Consider the following 24,628-nt stretch of genomic DNA (forward strand, 5'->3'; position numbering starts at 1 on the left):
CCTAATGGCAGTCTTTTATTGCCACAGGCCATAAAAAAATTAGATTGACTGGTAAGTAGTCTTAATCAAAATTTGGCAAAACAAACCATGCATTTTACTTTTTGCTTGTCCTTTGAAAATAAATATGAAGCATGAGTAAGTGGTGGACTGACACTTCAGAAAGATTTGAAAATAAGACTGCTCAAGTTTAAATTGGAGTAATCATAATTTTTAGATCTGCCTAGATGTCTCTTGTTTTCTGTAGTGGTAGGATGAATCGTTGAACTACATGATTATTCTAGCCTTTACAAAAAATAACATTTGAAGCTTATATCTTTGGTTTATATTTTTTTCAGTTATATTGCTATTTATAAAGTTTTGACCTTTAGCTCAGATCTGAGAGTGACTTGCCATGTTTAAGTTTATGTATATAAACAGCCAGTTACCATTTTTTATTGGTAGGAAAGGAAATGTTCCTATTCCCACTGCTCTCACTTTGTTGTACTAAAGTCTGTGTTACATTTCTGTGCTATAAAATTGTAGCCTTGATATCGGATATGTTTTCCTTTACTTCATTTTCAGTATCTTTAACCTGTAACCTTGCCTCTGTTGCAGCAAGAAGAGTAGTATAAAAATGAAAAAAACATCAACATGTGCATTGAACGTGGCAAGAAAAGAATAAGGGCTACTATCACGATTACTTGAGTTTAGGATTTTACACTTAGGAGGGAAACTTAGATGAAACTCTTATTTCTTGGTTCTAATAAGCATCTCTCCTTGGGGACTGGAAATTTTCAAAACAGGTAAATTAAATTAAGTTAAATTATATATTTAATCTTTTTTTGTTGTTGATCTAGGAGAATTTTTTCTAGAGTCATTCTCATTCGGGACTATTGTTCTTACTCCATTCTGAGGCAATTTGAGATACTAAAGGATATTTTCCCTCTCTCTTCTTGTTATAATGCCTAGGTTTAATATTTGTAGGAAAATAATGGAAACCTATCACCTATTTCTTCTTTTACTTTGAAGTCTTTCGTTTTAAATTGAATCGTTTTCCTATATCTGATTTAATGCTTCATTTCTCTTATGTTTTGTCTTTAATTATTACTGTTAAAAACCACCTATATTCTTTATATTTGCGATTTTTCTTTCCTGGTTAAAAATTAGAACATAAAGATGAAGGAGGAAAATGAAAACTGCCCAGAGGTGACAACTATCAACATTTTAGTATATGTCTTTTCAAAGAGAGGTCTGTCTGATTGTGCTCCTCAGGCTACATCTATTTAGATATACAAATGGTCTCTCAAATCTTAATGCACTACTCGCTCGTAGTAGGAAGTCAAGTCTTTTCCTGGCATGACCCTCCATACGATTTTCAGTAGAAGTCCTTGGCCATGAGCGGCTTCTTGCATATTTTCATTGTTGCCTATAGCCCTATAGTTCCCTTAGCTTCGAGGTCTCCTGCTTTTGCCCTCCTTCTGTATCCCTCACTGCTGCTGTGCTGCTTACTCACTGGCTCTGAACCATACTGACATCCTTTAAACTGATGGTGTTCACACAGTAAATAGGCCATGCCTACCATGGTGCAGCTGAACCCCCCCAGAGCCTCATGTCTGGGGTTTTCCCTCTCTGGCCATCAGGGAGTCCTGATTCTTATGGCCAACTCTTTGAAGAGCAGTTGGGGCCCTGGTGACGAAATTATTTCTTTTTATTTCACAGCCATTTTCTTCCCAGAATTTACAGGGTGGATGGGTGCCTGGGTGTTGGAGAGGGGCAGTGTTGGGCAGCCATGAAATGGTTAAGTGCTGTCTTTCACAGTACCTGGCATCCCTGTGAAGGTAGCCAGGAATGGAAGATTTATTCCCCTTTAATTTAGGAGAGTAACTACTGCTTGCCTTACATGAGTGTAAGCTTTTCTAGGGGAATTTCTGGCATTTAGTATAGTGTTCAGTACAGAATTAGGCCTTCATAATTATTTGTTGCGTGGAATTAACGTATATCATGTACAGAGTTAACTATTGTGAGAGAATCAAAAAAGTATGATTCATTGTTATCATTAAGTTGTTTTTTTCTCTGATATATGGTTTCTTTTTTTTTTTAAATATAGTCATAATTTGTATAATTGGGCAGACAAATACAGAGATTAGCTGAGTAGTGACAATAGTAAATGCTGTGGGAATTTTGAGGATGGAGAGTATATTGCAATAGTGGAGCCTTGTCTCCTTTATGAAGGTGGGGTGAGGAAAGGTTGTCGTGGCGTGGGGATGGATTAGACGGGGAGTAGATGAGAAAGAGAATAGGGGGCTCGTCAGATCCAAGCCAAAGTTGCAGGGAGTGTTGGTGCAGTTGAATTATTCTGAGATCCTTTGCACCATGACTGTACACCCTTGCCACCTTTACTTCTCCATCCTGCCCTCCACGGAAAGCCTTGCTGGGAAAAAAAAATACTAGCACTTTCTCTGTTTACCTTTATCAAAAAAGCAACTAGAGAGAACATTTTTAATTCATTATGTGGGAGAACAGCTCGGAGTGACAGACTGTGAAGTCCTCTGCTCTAGCAGATGTGATGAGGATTTGGGTGTCCTGTAGCTACTCAAGCTTAACTTTCCTCTCCTAAATCTTCAAGGCAGGTGTCTCTCCTCCTGTGTCTTGTTACTCAGCTGAGGGAGCATCAGGACCACATATGTGGTAGGGGAGCTAGAGACCTAAAGAGTATTTCCTGTCTTCTGCCATTCAGAAGGATGGCACTCTGTGTTTCAGAGGATGGCAAGCTGGTTTGCACAGTATCCCAGAACTTCTCATAAAATCACAAGGTTTTCTCTTAATGCTCTTTAAATATTATTACTCTAGTAATGTTATATAATTTGAACTTTAAGGAAGGGAAGTGATTTTATTTACTTAGACTTTTGTAGAAATTTAACAGTTACTTTGATGTTGCAATTTCTAATAGTTTGAAGACATTCTTCACTGCTCTCTTAAAAGTTAAAACCTGAATAGATAGTAGGACCAATATCATTGTATTTACATAGAAGCTTGGGGTTGGGTTTGAGTAAATTCCTTGGATGTGGAATAGATCTCTTTGCTTTCTCCCCGTGACTTTGGGCCTTCGATAAGGTTAAAGAAGAGAAAAGGTGGTATCTTTCTTCTTACCCCATCCTAGACTGTTACAATTGGTGATCTGTTCTCTCATCTCCCTTCTGTGAAGGAGTCCTTTGAAGAAACATGTGCTTCTCAACTCAACCCCAGGCTCTCCTTTATATGAAAAACTCTTAAGGATACGAGCAGAAAAGAAGCAGATTAAACTGAAAGCTCATCTGCAGCTCAGAAAAATAAAGACATGGAGTTTTGAGGAGTGAAAGTAGCATGGTGTCAGCCATGGGTGATCAAGACACAGCCAGATAATGTGGATCACTTTCTTCAGACTACGACTTTTCTGCTGTCTGCTTGCACTGTTGATGGTGGTGGTGCTGGTCATCAATGTTACTCAGGTAGAGGTGAGTACTTAGTATATTCCTTCATAGCTAAGAGATTTGGGGCTAACTAGCTTGTATCATCAGGAAACTTATGGTCATAGTCCTTGTTTTCATTAATTCAATAAGAATTGGAGTGCCTACAATGGTTACATACTGTGCTAGTCACCAACGATACAGTGGTGAAGTCAACAGTTATGATTTCTTCACTTATGGAGCTCATATTCTAAATGTGCATGGGAGAAAATAATAGTAATAAGTAACCATAATCATATAATAATAATAGATGATAATTAGAAATTGTGAAAAGTACCATAAAGAAAGAAAAGTGGGTCACTCTGGAGCTTTAGAGTGATGAAAGAAAGGCTTTTCAAGGAGGGGACCTTTTAGCTGATTCCTGGCAAAAAGCTGGAGTATTTTAGGGAGGAATTTGACTGATGAGTCTGTTTTGAAGACTATGATATGGCACTCAAGGGCAGGGATCGTGTCTTACTGAATGCTCACTGGTGCCTGGTAGTAAGAAGGTAATATTCTATATAGTAATATTCTCCTTCCCCCACCTCTGCCACCCTCTGCATGAACTTATATCACCAACATGTATGGAGTAGTTTCTATATAAAAGATGCTGTCTTTTTAGTTCTGTTGGCTTGTGGTACTTCTCAGATTACAGGTCCAGCTTAATTATGGTATTTCTTTGCTTATTAGGTTTTGCCATGGAGTGAACATATGTGTCCCACAAACATACCAGCCCTGTGGGAGCTCAGGTTACTGTTCTCTTTCATGCTTTCAGGTGGTTCTTTCCCCAGCCTCTAGTAGTTTCATTACACACATGTGCTCTTAAGTACTCTGCTGAATACTCAAGTGGGACCCCTTGTAAATCTCCTGAATTCTCTGCAGCCCTCTCCTTCTGTTCCTGTGGATTTTCATCAGCTTGGTCTTTTAAGACTCTCAGCTCCACCATGCTCCACCTGGGTTCCCCTCCCTATGCTGCAGCTTGGAGATGCTCTCAAAGATATGAGCAAAGGACGGTTACAGAACTATTTCCTTTATTGCCTGTCTTTCAGCCATCATGTCTTTTGTTGTCTGATGTCCAGTGTCTGGAAAGTGTGTATATATTTTGGCTTTTTTAAAAATTGTTTCAAGTAGAAGAGTAAATCTCACTGTTTCTCTATCTTGGCTGGAAATGGAAGTTTTAGACTTGATTTTGAGGGGTAGGAGATAATGGAGAAGCTGGGGAGGAGAAGGATTAATGGACCAAAGAAAGGAGGAGAAGAAGAGGTCTAGAGCACAAATGGAGCATCATGAGTGTCCCTGTTATCATTTTACTATTAATCGTGTAGGAGGAATCATGCTCCTTCTTCTGACCTAAGAAGAAAGATGTCATGATGGTTGGCAACATAGATACATTTGCTACTGGAGGGTAGGACATTGAGGGAGTTCTTGCCTAGAGTGGAGGTAGAGATGGAAGGAGGGTGGATCCAGGAGATTTATGTGTAGGGGCTTGAAAAAAATGGGGTTGGGAGATGGAGCTGACCCTGCAGGGTGACAGAGGAGCAATAAATTTCAAGACCATAAGTGGCTTTGGGTAATATAGACATTTTAACAATATTAATTCTTCCAGTTCATGAACATGGGATATTTTTCCATTTGTTTGTCTTTTCAATTAATTTCATCAAAGTCTTGTAGTTTTCAGTGTACAGATCTTTCACTTCCTCAGTTAAATTTATTCTAAATTATTTTATTGTTTTTGATAGTGTTGTGAATGGGATAGTTTTCTTTATTTCTTTTCAGGTGTTTCATTGTTAATGAATAGAAATGCAACTGATTTCTATATATTAATTTTATATTCTGTGTCTTTACTGAATTTGTTGATTAATTCCAACAGTTTTTTGAGTCTTTAGGATTTTCTATATATAAGATAATATCATCTGCAAATAATGACAATTTTACTTCTTCCTTTCTGAGTTGGATGCCTTTTATTTCTTTGTCTTGCCTAAATGCTATGGCTTATACTTTCAGTACAGTGATGAATAAGAGTGGTGAAAGTAGGCACCCTTGTCTTGTTCCTGATCATAGAATAAAAGCTTTCAATCTTTTATCATTAAATATGATATTAGCTGTGGATTTGTTGTTTATAGCCTTTATTATGTTGAAGTATGTTCCTTCTATACCTAATTTGTTGAGAAGTTTTATCATGGAAGGATATTATATTTTGTCAAATTTTTCTGCATCTATTGAGATGATCATATGTTTTTATTATCTCTTATTCTGTTAATGTGGTGTATCATGTTTATTCTTTTGTGTACATCAAACCATTCTCGCATCCCAGGGATAAATCCCACGTGGTCATGTTGTAAAATCTTTTTAATATATTGTTGACTTCTGTTTGCTGATATCTTGTTGAGAACTTTTGCATCTATATTCATCAGGGATATTGGCCTGTAGTTTAGTTTTCTTGTAGTGTCCTTCTCTAGCTTTCATTATCAAGATAATACTGGCCTCATAAAATGAGTTTGGGAGCGTTCACTCCTCTTCAATAATTTGGAAGAGTTTGCGAAGGTTTAGTGGTAATTTTTCTTCAACTCTTTGCTAGAATTCTCCAGTGAAGCCATCTGGTCCTGGGCATTTTTATGTTGGGAAGTTTTTGATTGCTGATTTAATCTCCTTACTCATTTGAATGTTCACCTTTTCTTTTTCATCCTTCAGTCTTCGTAGGGTATATGTTTCTAGGAATTTATCCATTTATTTTAAGTTATTCAATTTGTTGGCATATAATTGTTTATACTGTCTTTTATTATCCTGTATATATCTGTGGTTCAGTTGTAATGTTCCTCTTTCATTTCTGATTTTATTTGAATCTTCTTTTTTTCTTAGATTAGCTAAAGGTTTGTCAGTTTTGTTCAAAAACCAGCTCTGTTTCATTGATCCTTTCTATTGTTCTCATGGTCTGTTATTTCCACTATGATCTTTGTTATTTCTTTCCTTCTGTGAACTTTGGTCTTAGTTTGTTCATCTTTTTCTGGTTCCTTGAGGTGTAAAGTGGGTTATTTGAGATCTTTCTATTTATGTAATATATACATTTATTGCTATGAATTTCCCTTTTAGAACTGCTTTAGCAGTAGGTTTCCCATAGGTTTTAGTATATTGTGTTCATTTGTTTTGAGATAATTTTTAGATTTTTCTTTGACCCATTGATTGTTCAGGGATGTGTTAATTTCCACATATCTGTAGATTTCCCAGCTTTCTTCTTGTGTTAATGTCTAGTTTTTTACCATTGTGGTTGGAAAAGATATGTGGTATGATTTCAGTCTTCTTAAATTTGCTAAGACTTGTTTTATGGCCCATCATGTGATATGATGTGGAAAATGTTCTGTGTGCACTTGAGAGGAATGTGTATTTTGCTATTGTGGTTGGAATGAATTTATATCCGTTAAACATCTGTTAGGTCCATTTGATCTAATGTATGGTTCAAGTCCAGTGTTTCTTTTTTGATTTTTTTGTTTGGATGATCTATTCATTGCTTAAGGTGGGGGCAGTGAAGTCCCCTGTTATATTGTCTATTTCTCCCTTCAGTTCTGTTAGCGTTTACTTAATATATTTAGGTGTTCCAATGTTGGATAGGTATAGATTTATAATTGTTATGTGTTCCTGATGAACATATATAATAAGCTTCTTTGTCTCTTGTTACTACTGTTTTTGGCCTAAAGTCTATTTTTTCTGATACCTGTATAGCTACACCTGATTTCTGTTGGTTTCCATTTGTAATATCTTTTCCATACCTTCAGTAGAGCCTGTGTGTGTCTGTAAATCTGAATTGAGTATTGTAGGGTGCAATATTTGGGTCTTGATTTTTTTTATCCATCTAGCCACTCTGTGCCTTTTTATTGGTAAATTCAGTCCACTTATATTTAGAGTATTTATTGACATGTAAGGACTTAATAATAATGTCATCTTATTAATTGCTTACTGGTTGTTTTGTATTTTCATTATTTCTTTTTCCCTCTGTTTCTCCCTTCCTTTGTTAATTGGTGATTTTCCGTGGTGGTATGCTCTGTTTTTCTTTCTTCCTCTTTTATGAATGTGTGCTTTTGCTTTGTGGTTACCATGAGGCCTACATATCATAGATAAAGCAGTCCATTTTAAGCTGGTAACTTCAATCACATACAAAGCTCCACCCTTTTACTCTTTCCCTTTTTTATTTTTGATATGATGAGTTACCTCTTTTTATATTGTGTAGTTATCAAATTATAGTAGATTTAGTTATTTCGAAAACTTTTTTCTTTAACTTTTATACCATAGTTAAGTAGTTAATAAGCCATTCTATTACAGAATTAGGGTTTTCTAAATCTGACTGTGTATTTTTACTAGTGTGTTGTATACTTTCATATGTTTTTATGTCATATGATTAGCATCTTTTCATTTCAATGTGAAGAACTCCTTTTAGCATTTCTTGCAAGGCAGGGCTAGTGGTGATGAATTCCCACAGCTTTTGTTTGTCTGGGAAAGTTCTTATTTCTCCTTCATACCTGAAAAGTATCATCGCTAGATAGAGTATTCTTGGCTGGCAATTTTTTTCTTTCAACACTTTATTAAAGAAATCATTAAATTTCTTAAAATTATTAAAGAAGTAAACTTTCTGCTCACTTCTCCCTGTCTCCTTCTTCTCAGATTTCAATTATTCTAATCTTTATACATTTGATAGCATTCCATAGATAATATAGGCTTTCTATATTCTTTTTCATTCTGTTCTCCTTTGATTGGGTTATTTCAAAGTTTCTGTCTCTAGTTCACTTATTCTGTCTTCCATTAGATCTACTCTGATGTAAATGATCTACTCTGATGTAAAATGAAAGATTGCATCTTTCATTTTATTCATTGACTTCTTCAGCTCCAGAATTTGTTCGCTTCTTTTTTATGATTTCTGCTGCTTTGTAAATTTCTCATTTTGTTCATATATTTTGTTGAATTGTCTGTGATTTCTTACATATGCTTGAGTTTCCTCAGATAGATATTTCGAATTCTTTATCAGCTAGATTGATAAATTATGTGCTTTGAGCTTGGTTATTGGTGGACTATTGTTATCTTTTGGTGATGACATTTTTTTTTGTTCACATTCTCTGTAGATTTGCATTGCCGCTTTTATGCTTGAAGTAGCAGGCAGCTCCTCAGATCTTTACTAGTTGCCTTCAAGTGGGGTAAACTGATTGTTGATCCTGATATATCTGGGGTTTTCTCTGCTCTTGTATAAATACACCTGTTCCACACTTCTTGCTTCTTCTTGTGACACAAATCTTAAGCTTTTAGGTCTTCTCTGATTCTTATAACCCACCAGGTTATTTGTTGTTAACTTCTTTTGTTTTCTAGAAGGTGGCACTATAGCTCAAGCTTGTGGTTTCTCCCTTGCCCACAGATACTGGTCTGTTTTTCTGGTAGCACTCTGTTTACCAGACTTGCACTTGCCACCTCATTTGGGAGCACACACAAGGAGCTGGTCACAGAGTGGGGGGTAGGTATGGGTTTAGCACTCAGAGTGTTGGGGGTTTCCGTGGACTGGGTGGGAAGGTTGTCGGTGAGGTTCTCCCATAGGCTTGAGTGTACTTCCAAAATCCTGAGCTTAGCAGGAACTGTATCCTTTTCATGCTTTTTGATGTTCTTATCTGCCTTTCTCCCACAGTCTCCTCCTTCCCAGCCATCATAGAGATCTCACCTTAGTACTCTGGATGCTGCTGGAGAGAAATGGGTTTCTCCAGCAACATCTGCCTCAGTGAGGGTAACTGGGCACTAACTCACCACTTCTCTTCTCCCTCTTGGGATAAGATGCTGCAGGATATAGTTCAGCCCATGCTGTGTCATGTTGGGGGAGGGGCAGTGCTGGCAAAGTTCCTCTTATGTTCTTCATTGCACCCAGACTTATTTTTCCCCCTTCATTGCATGCTGTTGTCTCCTTTTAGGAAGGTGGGATTTCTACAATTTTTCTTCTGTCTGAAGGTATCTTCTCAGGTCAGCACTATCTAGGTTTTCCCCAGCTTCAGCTCAGAGGGGTTGGGGCAAGTTTACTGGCTCCAGTGGCTCTGTAGCCTGTACTGAGGTGTATCTGCCTATTACCAGATGCGCATGTGGGCAAGACTCCTCCAAGGTCTCTTAGCATCTGGTGCTGGATACCACAGCTCCCTCCCAAAGAATTCTATTCTTCTCGTTATTAGACTTGTATTACAAAAAAAATTGTATTCAATTATTACTAGTATAATTTTTTTTACAGCTTTATTGAAGTTACTATTATAATTTGAATTTCTACTGATTCTAAGAGGATCACTAAAAATCCCTGTGTTTTGGGATTATTTTTACCTTATATGGGATTATTTTTTATCTCATATAGGATAAAAATATAAGGGGTTTGGCATAGATGGAGAGTCTGGGGCCTTCTTTAAGTGGATTGTAACAGGTAATATTAGCTACTGAGGAAAGTAATTTTTGGTTTTGTTTTGTTGTCGTTTTTTTTCCCCCTTACATATATCATGGCATAATATAAGATACAGTTTCCTGGGTTAGGTACTGAAAAGATTATGCACCCAATTTCCATGTGTGTTTGGGATTTGTGCCACAGCTCTCAAATGTTCTGTACCTGTTTTTCCATTCTTTTTTCTCTTTGCTTTTTAGATTGGAAATTTCTATTGACATATCCTCAAGCGCAGAGATTCCTCAGCTGTGTCCAGTCTACTAATGAGCCCTTCAAAGGCATTCTTTATTTTTTTTACAGTGTCTTTGATGTCTGGAATGTCTTTTAATTTTATTTTAAAGACTTAATTTTTTTTAAGAGAAGTTTTATATTTACAACAAAATTGGGAGGACGTGTTTTGTGCCAGTCTCAGTCTCAGTCTGTTGATATCCAGTGTTGTGTCTTCACTGGCCCTTGTTGTTCTTCTTATGCTTGCAAGATGCACTCAGCAGTAACCATCAGGAAACTTTGAAAAAAGAACAAGGGCCTCATAGGTCCTAAAGGGTACACTACATATCTGGGGCCACACAGTGAGGTCATGGGTAGAAAAAGAGGGGTAGCTGTGGGCCTGGCGTTCTGCTTTTATTGGAGTCAAGGGTGGGGGCCTGGGTTTCATGGGTTCACTCTTTATTAGTGAATTTAAAATATAAGAGTGGGAATTTAAAGCAGAGGAAGAGAAAAGCAAGTGGCCCAAATGGTCAGTTATCTAAATCAAAAATACCTGAAACAAAGGAGCATGGGGAGAAAGAGTACAGCCTGGCTCTTAATCTAGTTGTGTGGCTGGCAATGTGTTCTTTTCAGTGAGCCATCTTTGATGTGGATGCCTCTTTGAAATGGATCTGGGCAATCAAAGTTGAAGTCAGGCACTTGCATTACAAAAAAAGGAAAACCAACTGTCAGGGTTTACCCTACAGAAAGATTACAGAGATTTCCAAATACTACCTTTCCCCCACAGGTGCATGGCCTCCCCAATTATCATCATCATTTATCAGAAAAGTACTTTTTTTTTTTTTATACCAAGGATGAACGTACATTCATACATCATAATCACCCAAGGTCCATAATTTACCTTAGAGTTCACTCTTGGTGTTGTACATTCCGTGGGTTAGGAAAATGATAATGACATTTATCCATCATTTTAATATCATGCAGAGTATTTTCTTTACCCTAAAACTCCTCTTTGCTGTTTGGCATTTCTTTTTTATTTTTTCTTGGAATTTCTATTTCCTTACATTGCCCATCTGTTTTTGTATTTTATCTGCTTTTTCCATTAGCACCTTTAGCATATTAATCACAGTTGTTTTAAATTTCCTGATCTGATTATTCCAGCATCCCTGCTACATCTGAAGCTGGTTCTGATGCTTAATGTGTGTTTTCAAATTGTGTTTTTTTGCCTTTGAGTGTGTCTTGTAATTTTTTTGTTGAAAGCTGGACATGATGAACTGACTGTGTAAAAGAAACTCTGATAAATAGGGTTTTAGTGGTGTGGTAAGATGTAGGGGAGGCGAAGCATTTTATAGTCCAATGATTGTCTCAGTCCTTTAGTGAGCCTGTATTCCTGGACTGTGAACTTCAAAGTGCTTCTTAGTCCTCTCTCAGCCCCTTAAGTTGGACACAATGGTTAGAATAGGATGGTTAATAACATATGTCTCTTACTCCAGTTTGGTTAGGCTCTGATAAAACTCCAATAGGTTAGCCTCTGATAAAATAATTTCTCTTGAGGTCAGACCTTGTTAAGAAGAACAGAGTTCTCTGATACATTTCAGAATGATTTCCTTTGTCCAGTATTTACTGTGGGAACCTGAGTGAGCTCCTGGAGGTAAAGCTCCCAAGTGTGGTGATCCACTATGACTATTCCTTGTCTTGATTTCGCTGCTACAGTAAGATAGCCCTGTAAAACTAGTGCGCTCTAGTTTTTAAAACAATGTTATCTCAAATAGTTTTATTAAAATTTAAACTGAAGCAGAAATTTATTTGGTTGAATATAAGGAGATTTATTTTAGCTGTCGTTTCTGTTTTTGTGTCTTTCCTTTCAGTACCTGGACCATGAAACTGTTTCAGCCACATTTGTCGACAGTAGTGGACAGCTTGTTTCCTCCCAGGTGACAGGAATTAGCCGGAATCCTTACTGTGGCTATGAGCACCAGACTCTGTCCAGCCGGGAGCGCATGGAGGAGGACTCCTTACTGGCTGCCTCACAGTGGCAGGTGCCTGATGTGGGCCCAGTCCCCTTTTTGAAGAGCAGTGACCCTTCTTCCAGCTACTTTGTCATCTTGAACTCTGCAGCCTTCTTCAAAGTGGGAAGCCAGCTAGAGGTGCTGGTTCATATACAGGATTTTCAAAGAAAGCCCAAGAAGTATGGTGGAGACTATCTTCAGGCCAGAATCCACTCCCCAAAGCTGCGGGCAGGGGCCGTGGGCAGAGTGGTGGACTACCAGAATGGGTTTTACAAGGTCTTTTTCACTTTGCTCTGGCCAGGCAAAGTCAAAGTGTCCATAACTCTGGTCCACCCCAGTGAGGGAATCAGAGTTCTTCAGCACCTACAGGAAGAGAAACCAGACAGGGTCTATTTCAAGAGTCTCTTTCGTTCAGGAAAAATTTCTGAAACTACCGAGTGCAATGTGTGTCTTCCTAGGAGTCTGCCCCTGTGTAACTTTACAGACCTCTACACCGGAGAACCCTGGTTCTGCTTCAAACCAAAGAAGCTCCCGTGCAGCAGCAGAATCAACCATTTCAAAGGCGGGTACCTGAAGGGACTCCTGACTGCTGCAGAGAGTGCTTTCTTCCAGAGGTACGTGCTCCTTGCTCTAGAGGGTAATTTAAGAGTCCCTGTCCACTGTTTTTGGCCCATCTAGGAGACATGTCCCATTTTGGAGACTTTCTTGTTTTGGTTACGTGCTGCTTATTTCTCTCTGAATTTGGCCCAATTCAGGAGAGGTGGTGAATAAGAAAATACAGATTTGTTTTGTGACTTGTGTTTTAAAAGTGAAGCTTAGTGCTTATTCCAGTTCAAATTAAAGACACTTTACCCTTGAATTTTTTTTTTTTTTACCTACATACCTATGTTTTACTTCAGAACTACGTAGCACATCTATAGCCATATAAGCAAGATCACCTATTCACAGAAGAGATAAAAAAGTTATCTAAGAACCGGGCTGCTAGACGTCTTGTAGTCAGGGCAGTGTTTTAGCTTTACCTAATAAACTGAAAAAAAAAAAATTTCAAATGAGATTTTGTTAAAATCATATAAACATTTATTGACAGAAAAAAGACTGTGAATATGGCAACATTGCTGGGTTGATTGAATAATAAGCATGGGAAGCCAGGAATACCACAGCAAATTAAGTTAACAGTTTTGTATTTTCGAACGTAAGTATAAAATTTTTTCATCAAAATGATCAATATATGTAGTAAAGCATGGTACATATGCACTGCATTCCGTTCATGCAGTGATTCCATGCATGAACGGAATCATGGGATGATCATTATGAATTAAAATTTCTGTTTTCTTAAACAGTCCATATAGTTCTGAAGTAAAATAACATTTCCAAGAAATAAAAACTTAAAAAAGTTACATGGTCAAAAGTACAACTATTTGAAAGAATATAAAAAATGTTTCTTATTTTTAAATGAAATATGTACTTTTATAGCATTCCCTGGTAGAGAGATATTTTTGTTGTGTACATCTAAGCACTCTGAGGAATTTTATGTTTTATGTCCACTCATTACTCGGTCAGGGAGAAGTTCCTACCATAAGGTATGTGGGCCATAGGAGCTTTAAAAATAAAACCCTCTCGTTTTCCACTTTTAGAGTCACCTTCTGATCTTAACAGTTTTAAGTACACTTTTCAGGGACTCATGCCATACTTTCAGAAGGCCAGCAGAGGGAGCACTACTCAATGTGTTTACTGCACTTTTTTTGATCAGACTGTCTAGTTTTTTGTATGGCTTAGTACAAAAGGACTTTAGCATTAGTTATTATTATTTTTTAATCCTGGGTTAAATCTCAGAAATTCTATTTATTGATGACTATAAGCAGATTATTTCATTTCTTGCACTTTTTGCCTGTATATGAAGACTACTTAGATTACCCCCTTTTAGATTGAGTCGTCAGTTCATTTAGTGGCCTAGCAAAGATGAGAAAGCAAAGCTTGTAATTTCTGCAGATTCCAAGTAGGAAAAAGTGAGATCAAGGTGAGAGAATTAAATTAGTGTAAAATTTAAAAATATATCTAGCACCAAATTCTATCACCAAAAATGAAAAAAACACTTGTGAATCCAGAAGGATAAAATAATGTGTGTCCTTGCTCTTACTTGCATATCCTGGATGATGGCATTCTGTAATAGAATCATTAAGAAATTCTCCTTATCTGGAAGTTTGCTAGGAAAACCGTGTTTGAGGTGGCATAAGTTTCTGGAAACCAAACATTTGACAGACTCCTAATACCGATTTTATTTTTTGCATTGTTTACTCTATTAAAATTCTGAAAATTTGTACCAGGATAACTGAAAAGAAAAAGAGAAAGATTGAAATTGATCATCTGAAGGATCTTTGGGTATACCGGTTTGAGCCTATGGTCTGAATATGTTAAGCTGATACCCATTTTTACCTCTTTTCTTGGTGGCTCATGATGTTGCTTAATTCAGAAAGGATTAAGAAGCCTTGGTCTTTGGGTCCCTAAATGACAGATAAATAAAGTGATTTAATTTTTGTTTTTTACTATTAAGGGCAAAAAAAGTGTTGGTTTTGGGAAAAAAACAGCAGTACTTTGCTTATAAGATTCTATTAATACAAGGGAAGAGACTTTTTTGAAAGAATGAGCTTATCACATAAACTTTCCTTTAGCATGATTTATACTTTTAAAAAAAACTTCAAATCTCTGCAAGAATAATAGTAATGAGCATCCATATATCTTTAACTCAGATTTACCATCGTTAATGTGATTCTGTCTGTATGTGGGTTTATATGTGTGTCTGCGTATAATTCCCCCCCACCCCCAGACTATTTGAGAGTAAATTGTAGACATCATGGCATTGAACCCCATGAGTATGCATCTCCTTGGAATATGAACTTTCTCCAAATATAACCATAACACAATTATCATACTTGGGACATTTATGATTGATACAATACTATTATTTAATATGCAGTCCATATTCAAGTTTCTCCAGTTGTCCCAATAATGTTCTGTGTAGCTGCCTTTTTTTTTTTTGTTCCTGGCTTTATTGAAATATAATAGACAATTAGTTGCTCATATTTACACTATAAAATTCAATGAATTTTTTTCAATTATAGTTGGCATACAATAATATATTAGTTTCAGTTGTATAGAATAGTGATTAGAGAGCTATATGACTCACAAAGTGATTACCCCAGTAAATCTAGTACCCTTCTTCTCTCTACATATTTATTACAACATTATTAACCATTTTCCTTATGCTACACTTTATATCTCCATGTCTAATTTGTAACTATCCATTTGTACTTTTTAATCCCTTTGCCCTTTTTACCATCCCCCTAACCCTCCTCTCATTTAGTAGCCCTCAAAATATTCTTTGTATCTACAAGTTTGTTTCTGTTATTTTTTGTTATTGGTTGTTTTGTTCTTTAGATTCTACATGTACATGAAATCATGTAATATTTGTCTTTATCTGACTAAATTCATTCAGTGCAGTACCCTCTAGGTCCATCAAGGCAATATTTTTTTCCATCCCCTTCCTTTTAGTGTGTGTGTGTCTTTTAATCTGAAGTGAGTCTCTTATAGGCAACATATGTAGGGGTCTTGTTTTCTTATCCATTCAACCATCCTATCTTTTGGTTAGAGCATTTAATTCTTTTCCATTTGAGGTACTTGTTGATAAATATGTAGTTATTACCATTCTTTATTCATGTTTTTGATACATGTTTTTTCTTCTTAAAGAAGTCCTTCCATCAATTCTTGTAATACTGGCTTGTTGCTAATAAATTCCTTTAGCTTATTTTTGTCTGGGAAGCTCTTTATCTGTTCTTTGACTCTAAATGATAGCTTTGCTGGGTAAAGAATTCTTGGTTGTAGATCCTGGGTTTTCATCACTTTGAATATTTTGTGCCACGCCCTTCTGTCCTGCAAAATTTCTTTTGGGAAATCGGCTGTCAGTCTTATGGGTGCTCCCTTGTAGGTAACTATCTGCTTTACTCTTGCTGCTTTTAAGATTCTCTTTGTCTTTAACCTTTGGCATTTTAATTATAATGTGTCTTGGTGTGGGCCTCTTTGGGTTTATCTTTTTTGGGACTTTCTAGGCTTCCTGGGATTGTGCATCTATTTCCTTCACCAGGTTAGGGAAGTTTTCTATCATTATTTTTTCTAATAGCTCTTCATGTCTTGTTCCCCTTCAGGTACCCCTGTGACCCAGATGTTTTAACCTTTAATAGTGTCCCATAAGCTCCTTAAATTATTATAGCCTTGGCTTTTTTTTTCTTGCCGTCCTGATTGGGTGTCCTTGGCTTCCTCATCCTCTATATTGGTGGTTCGATCCTCCTCTTTATCCACTCCGTTGATCCCCTCTAATAATAATATAATGTGTTCTTCATTTCTGACTGGTTCCCTTTTATAATTTCCATTTCCATTTTTATGTTTTTTTTTTTAAATTTATTTTTACCTCTTTAAGTTCTCATTGAGTTCATCTACACTTCCCCTAAGTTCATTGAGCATCTTTATAACCAGTGTTTTGGACTCTGCATCTATTAGAGTGCTTAACTCCATTATTTTTGGATCTCTGTTCTGTTCTCTCATATGGTTTCTGCTGCTTTGTCTTCCATTTTGGCTGCCTTTCTGTGTCTTTCTGTGTACTAAGCAAAGCTCCTAAGGCTCCTGGTTTTATTAGTATGGCTTTGTGTAGTAGGTGTCCAGTGGCACAGTCCTGAGAGGGGTTCAGCTGCAGGCCAAGTTTAGCCCCAGCCTGTGCCCCTCTGGAGCCACCCTCTGGGGCCAGCTGTGTTTAAAGCTTCCCCAAGAGACCACGCCAGAAACCGAGGCCTGCTGCCACCAGTGTGGGTCTTGAGGATTGACTCAACAAGGAGCACCGGGACTCATGAAGGACACAACTGAATGTGGCTTGGAGGAGGCTGCAAGTTGGGGGAGGCGGAATTTCAGGGAATCCTCTGGGCAGAGCGACCTCTGTTATCCAGTTTGATGACGTCTCAGCTATGGTGGCGCTGAGTCCTCACACTGGGAGTGGGGAGGGCTCAACAGAGGAACAATGGATGCCTTCAGCACTTCTGCCTGGAAGAGAGCCTCACCTCCAGCCCTTGCTCTAACAACTCAATGTCCCTCTGTAAGTCCCTGGTGCCCCACAAGCAGCCTACCAGCGCTGGTGCTCAGAGTGAACAAGTCCATCACCGCAAAAGTCCTGTTGGACATGGCCCCTTGAGCAGCCTTGCATCTTAGCCCCCTCCTACTTTCTACAGTTGGAAGTTGATTAATTATTTCTCTCCCTAGTTGTAGGGCTCTGTTCATCTAGATTGCAGGCGACTTTGTTTGCTGTTTGTTCCATGTTTCCGTCCCAACTTTGATGTGGTTGCAAGAGGGATGAACAAAGCCTCTATCATCTACGCCATTTTTAGATGCCTCCTCTAGCTTCCTTTTTTATTTTAACTAATTTAATCTATGATCATACACAATGTGTTTAGTCATCTCTTTAATCTTCTTTAATCCAGAAAGGGTCTCTAGTTTCCTTTGTTTTTATGATGTTGAGAATTTTGATGTCACTCTTGTAGAGTGTCCATTAATTTGGATTTACCACTTTATTGTTTCTACATGACTAGATTGAGGTTAAACATTTTTACAGGAAAATTGCAGAGGTGAAGTTTTCTTTGTTTCCTTACCTTAAAGCTCTAGGTTCATGAAAACAGTTTTTATGTGTTCTTTTAAAAGTCATGTCTTCTCTTAAATGTCACTTTTTTAAGCTATGAAATTATGTTATTCTCTAATATAGCACTCTATGCTTTCTTACTTGTTTTTTGTCTTTCTCCCCCATTTTGTCAGTTTCATAAAGGAGGAGATCCTGTGCGTTTTATTTACGGTTATATCCTTTACATCTAGGAATGCCTGGCACACAGTGAAGTTTAAGAATTATTTAAGAACAAATCTCTTTTCAATTGACTTTTGGTGAAACAAAAAATAACGACTATAAGTTCTCCTATCAAGAGTTTGAAAAGTTAGCATTTTACTTTTTTGTTTGTTTTTGGTCTAAGTGTAAGAGGCCTAATTATTGTGACCTGGTTTCTGGAATAGTTATACTGAATTTTCAGTACTCTTCTCCTGGACTCTTTTCCACTTTTTTATGCAGCCTTCCACTAGATATTTTCCAGGCATGGACTCTAATGCTAAGTACTGAAGACAAAAGGTGAATGAGACACAATCCTTGTCTCTGAGTAGTATATGTTTTAGTAATGGGAACAAATACTAAAGAGCTATAGTAATGAACAAATTACCGCATGAGCACATATCTGGGGACAAGTGTCTCCAGTAGGACTCATCTCAGTTCTGAACAAGGCCTAAGGAATCTGACATGTGACTTAATGCTGCATAAACTTGCAGCCTGAAAGCTAGGTAGTGACAAAATAGACATTCTCATCAGTGTGAGCTGTTCTCTGAGTCCAGCAGAGTGATTCAAATCAGAATTTGTCATTTTACAGTTTGGTTTAAGGGCTAAGCAGTGAAAAATTAAGAAGCTATTTAATTCTTATTCAGTTTATATATTCATATAACCTGTTTATTTCAAGAGACTTAGTTAATTAAGTATTAATTGTATTGATTAACATCTATAAGAATATTTCATCTTAATAAGGCTCTGTGAAATCATCCATTTTTTATTTGCAAATAAAGAAAATATTGGAAAATAAATGTTCCTGAATCTAAGCTTGTATTCTTTTTATTCCTCTTAAAGTGATGTCAATATCAAAATGCCAATCAACTCCAGTGGACCTGATTTGGTGACCGTGATTCCCAGGAGAATAAAAGGTAAAAGGAGTGAGCTTGATGATTTGTTTTTTCTTGCTAAGTGGGTCGAGGCTTTGTAGTTTCACTGATGTTACAGAACCCTTTTTGCCATGGTTACTTCTGGGCACAATTGAAAATACTGAAAGGTATTGCAAACACTAAAGCCACAGGGACTACGTATATAACGCACATGACTCCAGCAGGGTGGGCACTAGCCACATGCATGTCTTGTGTGACTGGAACCAAAGAGCAAGGACCACCTAAAGGGGGCAGCCTTTCCCCAGTCTGTGCTGCATTGTTGCCATGCAGAAATGTAGACCTAGTTCAGCAAGATTATAGATTTTTTTCCACATGAAAAAATACCCCAGAAATCTTAATTTTTAAATGTGATATCTCCAGATTTGAAAACATGGCATCCAATTCAAAACTTTTAAAGTATTATGTGGGCTAAATAAAATTTGTCCGTGGCCCAGATGCAGACAGAACTCTGCCAGTCTGCATCTCTGGTCTCCATTATCATGTGCCACAAGAAATCCCAGTCTTTCCCTAATGAAGAGCTGTATTTGGTTTACTTGAACTTAGTGAGTTACTAATTTTAGTGGACATATGTGAAACATAATTAATGGAAATTACTTAACTTTTATCAGCCTAGCCCTCAACCCCAAAGCCAAGATGTTAGTAGACATGGTATCCCCCAGTAGAACTGCATTCCTCACACTTTCTAACGTCCAATACCTCAGGAGGCTCTGTCCCAGTACTGCATCTATCCTCCTCTTCCATAGCCCCAGTTGTCTGGCTTGCCCCCCTTGTGAATGTCTTTGGGTGTTCAGGGCGATGGTTCGTGAGAGGAGCTTTAGATGGTTTACTTGCACCTGACAAGTCTTGGGTTTCATCTAGGAAGTGATTGCAAGTTTGTGATATACTCTTGTGTTTAGAGGAAAGGCAGATTCACTGACTTGTGAGGCTTTTGATGGATTTTTAGAGGAAGAAAGCAACCATAAGTCAGTAGGTGCAGAATAGCCTGGCTTTGAGAAAACTGGCTTGGATCAGGTGCTGTACATAATTGGAAAGAAAAGGGCAATTGCTTTTATAACATCAAAGAAGTCCTGCTTGGCTGAACTTCACTGAAGTTCACCATAGTGACCAGCAGGGAGCACTCAAAGATTTTAAACGAAGGATTCATATCCTCCCCTTCCTCCTTTCCTTCCTTACTTCTCTGAAAAATTTTTTTGTTTTCAGATAATTTTAGAATTAAATAAGAGTTGCAGAAATAATGCAAGGTTCTCGTATAGCCTTCATCCAACTTCCCCTTATGCTAACACCTTAAGTACAGAACATTTATCATCAGTACAATATTATTAACTAAACTATTTAGTTTATTTGGATTTCATCAGTTTTTCCACTAATGCTCTATTTCTGTTCCAGAATCCAGTGCAGGATCCCACATTGCATTTAGTCACCATATTTTCCTTAGTCTTCCCTCTGTGACTATTCCTCAATCTTTCATTATCTTCCATGACCTTGATACTTATGAAGAACATTGGTTAAATGGTTTTTTTAGACTATCTTTAAATTTGGGTTTGTCTAATGTTTTCTTATGATTAGAATGAGATTATGCATTTTTGGAAAGAATATCACAGAAATGTGGTGTGTCCTTTAAAGGGGGCACATAATGTCAGTATGCTAATGATGTTAACCTTGATCCCTTGGTTAACGTGGTATCTGCCAGAGTTCTCCACCATGAACTTTGATAACTCTCTCTTTGTATTTAATCAGTATTCTGGGGAGCTACTTTGAGACTGTGGTAGGCTAAATAATGCACCCTCCTCCCCAAGATATCCAGATCCGAATCCCTCAAATTTTGAGTGTTACCTTATATGGCAAAATAAACTTTGCATGTGTGATTAAGTTAAGGGTTTTGAGATGAGAGATATTACAGATTATCTGAGTGGGCCTTAAATGCAATCACAGTGTCCTTTTAAGAGGAAGGGAAGAGATTTCATATAGAAGACAGAAGATGATGTGAAGATGGAAGCAGAGAGAGATTTAAAGATGCCATGCTGCTGGCTTTAAAAATGGAGAAAGGGAGAAAGGGTCCATGAGCTAAAGAATACAGCTCTAGAAAAGGGCAAGGAAACAAATTCTTCCCTAGATCCTCCAGAGAGAGCATGGCTCTGCTGACGCCTTGGTTTTGGCCCACTGATACTGATTTTGAACTTCTGGCCTCCAGAACTGTAAGGGAATAAGTTTTTGATGTTTTAAGCCACTAAATTTGTGGTAATTTGTTATAGCAGCCACAGGAAACTAATACAGAGACTACATAAACATTCTATTTCTGTTTAAACTTTCACCTACTAATTTTAGTATTCATCAGTAGAGCTTGCCTACAGCAGTTATTTCTGTGGTCTAATAGTGACTTACTGCATGTCCCATTCTTAAGACATTTGTTAACTGGAATTTTTCTGTAAGGAAGAGTTGTTCCTTCTTTCCCTAATTTATTTATTAGTATGGATTCATGATTAATAATTTCATTCTTTGGGTTATAATCCAATTAATTTGTTCAAATTGTTCCAGTTTTGGCAATTGAGAACTTTTCCAGTTTGGCTTCTTTGCCCTTTTGACGTGCTCTTGTTTTTTTGTTTTTGTTTTTGTTTTTTGAGTACTTCCTTTATGGCACCACAGATATTTCAGGCCCGTCTTTTTTTTTTTTTTTTTCATTTGATTAATTTCAAGTGTACAGTGCACTGGTTAGACATTTATATAGTTTATAAAATGATCCCCCTGACTGCTTCAGGCCCATCTTGTATTTTATTTGCCTTGGCCTTGGAAGAGTTCATAGTTTTTCCATCTTTATTATTTCACTTATGAATCTTATATTGTGGAAGGTTTTTTTCTCCTATGAAATTTTGTTATTTATGTATTAAATGATTTTCCTACAAGGTAAATTTATTCTAAGATGCGTATTTAGAGTCTGGTGGATTGCTTGATTGCCAGAGCTGCCTCCAAGCATGAGTATAATTCTAGTCAAAAGCAAAGCAACATAGCTTTTTAAAAAATTATTTTATTTTTATGTTTTAAGCATTTTTTTCAGTTATAGTTGACATTCAATATTATATTAATTTCATGTGTATAGCATAGTGGTTAGACATATAATTTACAAAGTGATAAGCCTAGTACCTAGCCTGGCACCATACATAAATAATATTATTGACTATATTCCCTAAGCTGTCATCCCTGAAAGCAATACAGCTTTTAATTTGACTAGACTACCTTATCAAGGGCAAGCATCTGGTTTCTTACAAGCTTTCCCAGTGTCACCATTACTGTTGAATTTTCCTAAGCATCTGTACTGTGGTTCCCAGACTATCATAGCCTTATGGCTCAGGGACCTTGATGGCTTCTGACTTTTTCATTATTAGAATATATGTAATGGAGCACACAGATCAGAAGCATATGGAGTTTTACATTTGTACATCTCTTTGTAACTGTGGTAGGCCAAATTCTGAGTTGATTCCCAGTGATCCATGCCCTTATTAATCCTTTCCCTTCAATTATATGACAAAGTTGACTAAAAAAAAAAAAAAAAAAAAAAAGATTATCCTGGGTAGATCTGACCTAACCAGATAAGCTCTTATCAGGAGCCAGGTTCTTCCTGAAGAAAGGCGCTTGAGTGTGAGAAGGATTCCAGGTGAGGGAGATTTTTGGTTAAAGATGAAGGAGGCCATGTGAAAAGTAATGTAAGCAGCTTCTGGGAGCTGAAGGGCAGTCCCTGGCTGACAATCAGTAAGGAGATGAGAAACTCAGTCACAAGGAAAAAGAAGAAAGTTCCTTATGACTACAAGTAACTGAATGTGGCCAACGCTAATGAGCTTGGGAGCAGATTTTACACGGAACCTTCAGAAAGGAACACAGCCTCCTGACATCCTGATTTCAACCTGTGAGACCTGAGCAGAAAACCCTGCTGTGCCACACCCCAGATTCTACACCTATGGAACTGTGGGGTAATAAATGACCCTTGTTTTTAAACCACTAAATTTGTGGCGATGTATTACACAGCAACAGAAAACTAATACATTATCTCCCAGAACAAGATGTAGAATGTTTAGAACACAGAGAATATTTCTAGCATTCCAGTGTAGCCCTTTACTATTAAAAACATACTTTCACATAATTACAATATTGGCTTTTCAATAACCCTCTATATTAAACTAGAAACTAACCTACTTTATAGATAATGAAACCAAGGTGCAAGTTCAATTAACTTAGAAAATCAAAGGGCTCGTATCCTACATATAAAATCCAACTAACTTACACCATTTGGAGGAAGGAAGCCCACTCCCACAACTGTATCAGTAACAGAATGTATATTTTTGTAAATAGTACCACCTCTACCACTACTTGTCCCTACAACTCTGAGAAACTTTGTCAAGTGCCTCTGTGACTTGCTTTCTTCACCTGTAAAAGATATGTTGATGAGCTATTCTCTGAGTTCCCTTTCAACATTCTCTGAATCTAACAGGTATTTCTACCTATATATTATTTTAAGCTTTCCTCTGTAAAATGCTTAGCTTTCAGGGGACAAAAATATAAAGAAAAAAACCAAATTCCCAAGGTTTTGAAGAAGGAATTCAAACTCAAATTCAAACCATTAAATTGCACGTAGCTAGAACCTTCTCATTGGCCCAGCACTTGACTGGGCGTGCCTACACAGCCTGACACACACTGCCCTCCTTCCTTATGTCCTTGAGATGGCACCCAGGCGTTCCTGTACTTGTCCTGCTCCATGGTCGAGGTGTTGCTCGACTCCACTTCTTTCTTGTCTCGTCTTTCTTCCCCTTCATGCACTCCCCTTTGGCCATCTTTTACTGTTCTTCTGCGGGTAATTCCAAGCCATAGAATTAAGGACGTGTGCACACGTGTACACACACATATACCCTTAATTCACACTATATCCCTCTCCAGCTCTTTCTAGATAGCTTAGGGAAATTTATCTCTCTGCTTCTCTTTGTCCCATTTGTGGCCCAAATGGCTCTCATAATGGCTAATGAATGACATAGGATGACGCCCTTTGGAGGAAAATGTAAGCTGTGGGCTTTAAAGAGAAGCCAAGACAGTTTAGAGAAGCATGGACCTTCAAATAATCAAAACGATCCCTTCTGATTTTGCATAAAGATCTTTATATTTGCCTTTACAGCCACCTTTATGTAAACGTCTTCCTTCACCATCTATATTCAGGGTAACCATGAAATTGAGTAGAACTCTGTTTTTTAATTATTTTTAGTCCACGTGTATAGTATATTAGGGATTATATTATTGAGCGAAGAGGCAGTTATCTTACGTGGAAATTCATTTTGAGTTTTAAGAAATGCTGACTTTTTAAACAACTTCGGACTGCTTAGAGTCATATTAGTCAGGAAATGTTTTTGTCCCAACTTGACCATAAGAGGGCAATATAGGTACATGTATTTTACTTAAAAAATATGTTATATTATCTAGTGCTGCTTGTTTAAAGACTTAATGTCAGGTTTGGTAATTGATTTGCTTAACTCTGGTAGTATATATAATTAACATTTGAATAAAAATGGTAATTGTTTCCTGTGTGATATACACTTTATAGCATGTATTTGACACAGAATAGTCGAGTCTACTGAATTAACCCTGGTAAAAATTGTAACTTCAAAATCACTTTTAATTCCCATTTT

General features: G+C 37.3%; 1 protein-coding gene across 8 annotated transcripts in view; it reads left to right on the forward strand.

Annotated features, from left to right (window-relative positions):
* NXPE3 (neurexophilin and PC-esterase domain family member 3) overlaps positions 1-24,628 on the forward strand; it is a 33,120-nt gene that overhangs the window by 2,239 nt on the left and 6,253 nt on the right. For 4 of the 8 annotated variants that reach the window (XM_039856804.1, XM_039856806.1, XM_039856805.1 and 1 more), the window contains exons 2-5: positions 595-782; positions 3,185-3,473; positions 11,982-12,736; positions 18,874-18,947. In XM_039856804.1, the coding sequence (XP_039712738.1) occupies positions 3,381-3,473; positions 11,982-12,736; positions 18,874-18,947 (922 nt within the window). In that variant the 5' untranslated portion in view covers positions 595-782; positions 3,185-3,380. The remainder of the gene's footprint in view (positions 1-594; positions 783-3,184; positions 3,474-11,981; positions 12,737-18,873; positions 18,948-24,628) is intronic. The other 4 variants (XM_039856801.1, XM_039856808.1, XM_039856807.1 and 1 more) reach the window with 2 other exon arrangements.

The sequence above is a fragment of the Pteropus medius genome, unplaced genomic scaffold, assembly GCF_902729225.1.
Source record: "Pteropus medius unplaced genomic scaffold, Ma_sr-lr_union100, whole genome shotgun sequence".
In the NCBI taxonomy this organism is placed as follows: domain Eukaryota; kingdom Metazoa; phylum Chordata; class Mammalia; order Chiroptera; family Pteropodidae; genus Pteropus; species Pteropus medius.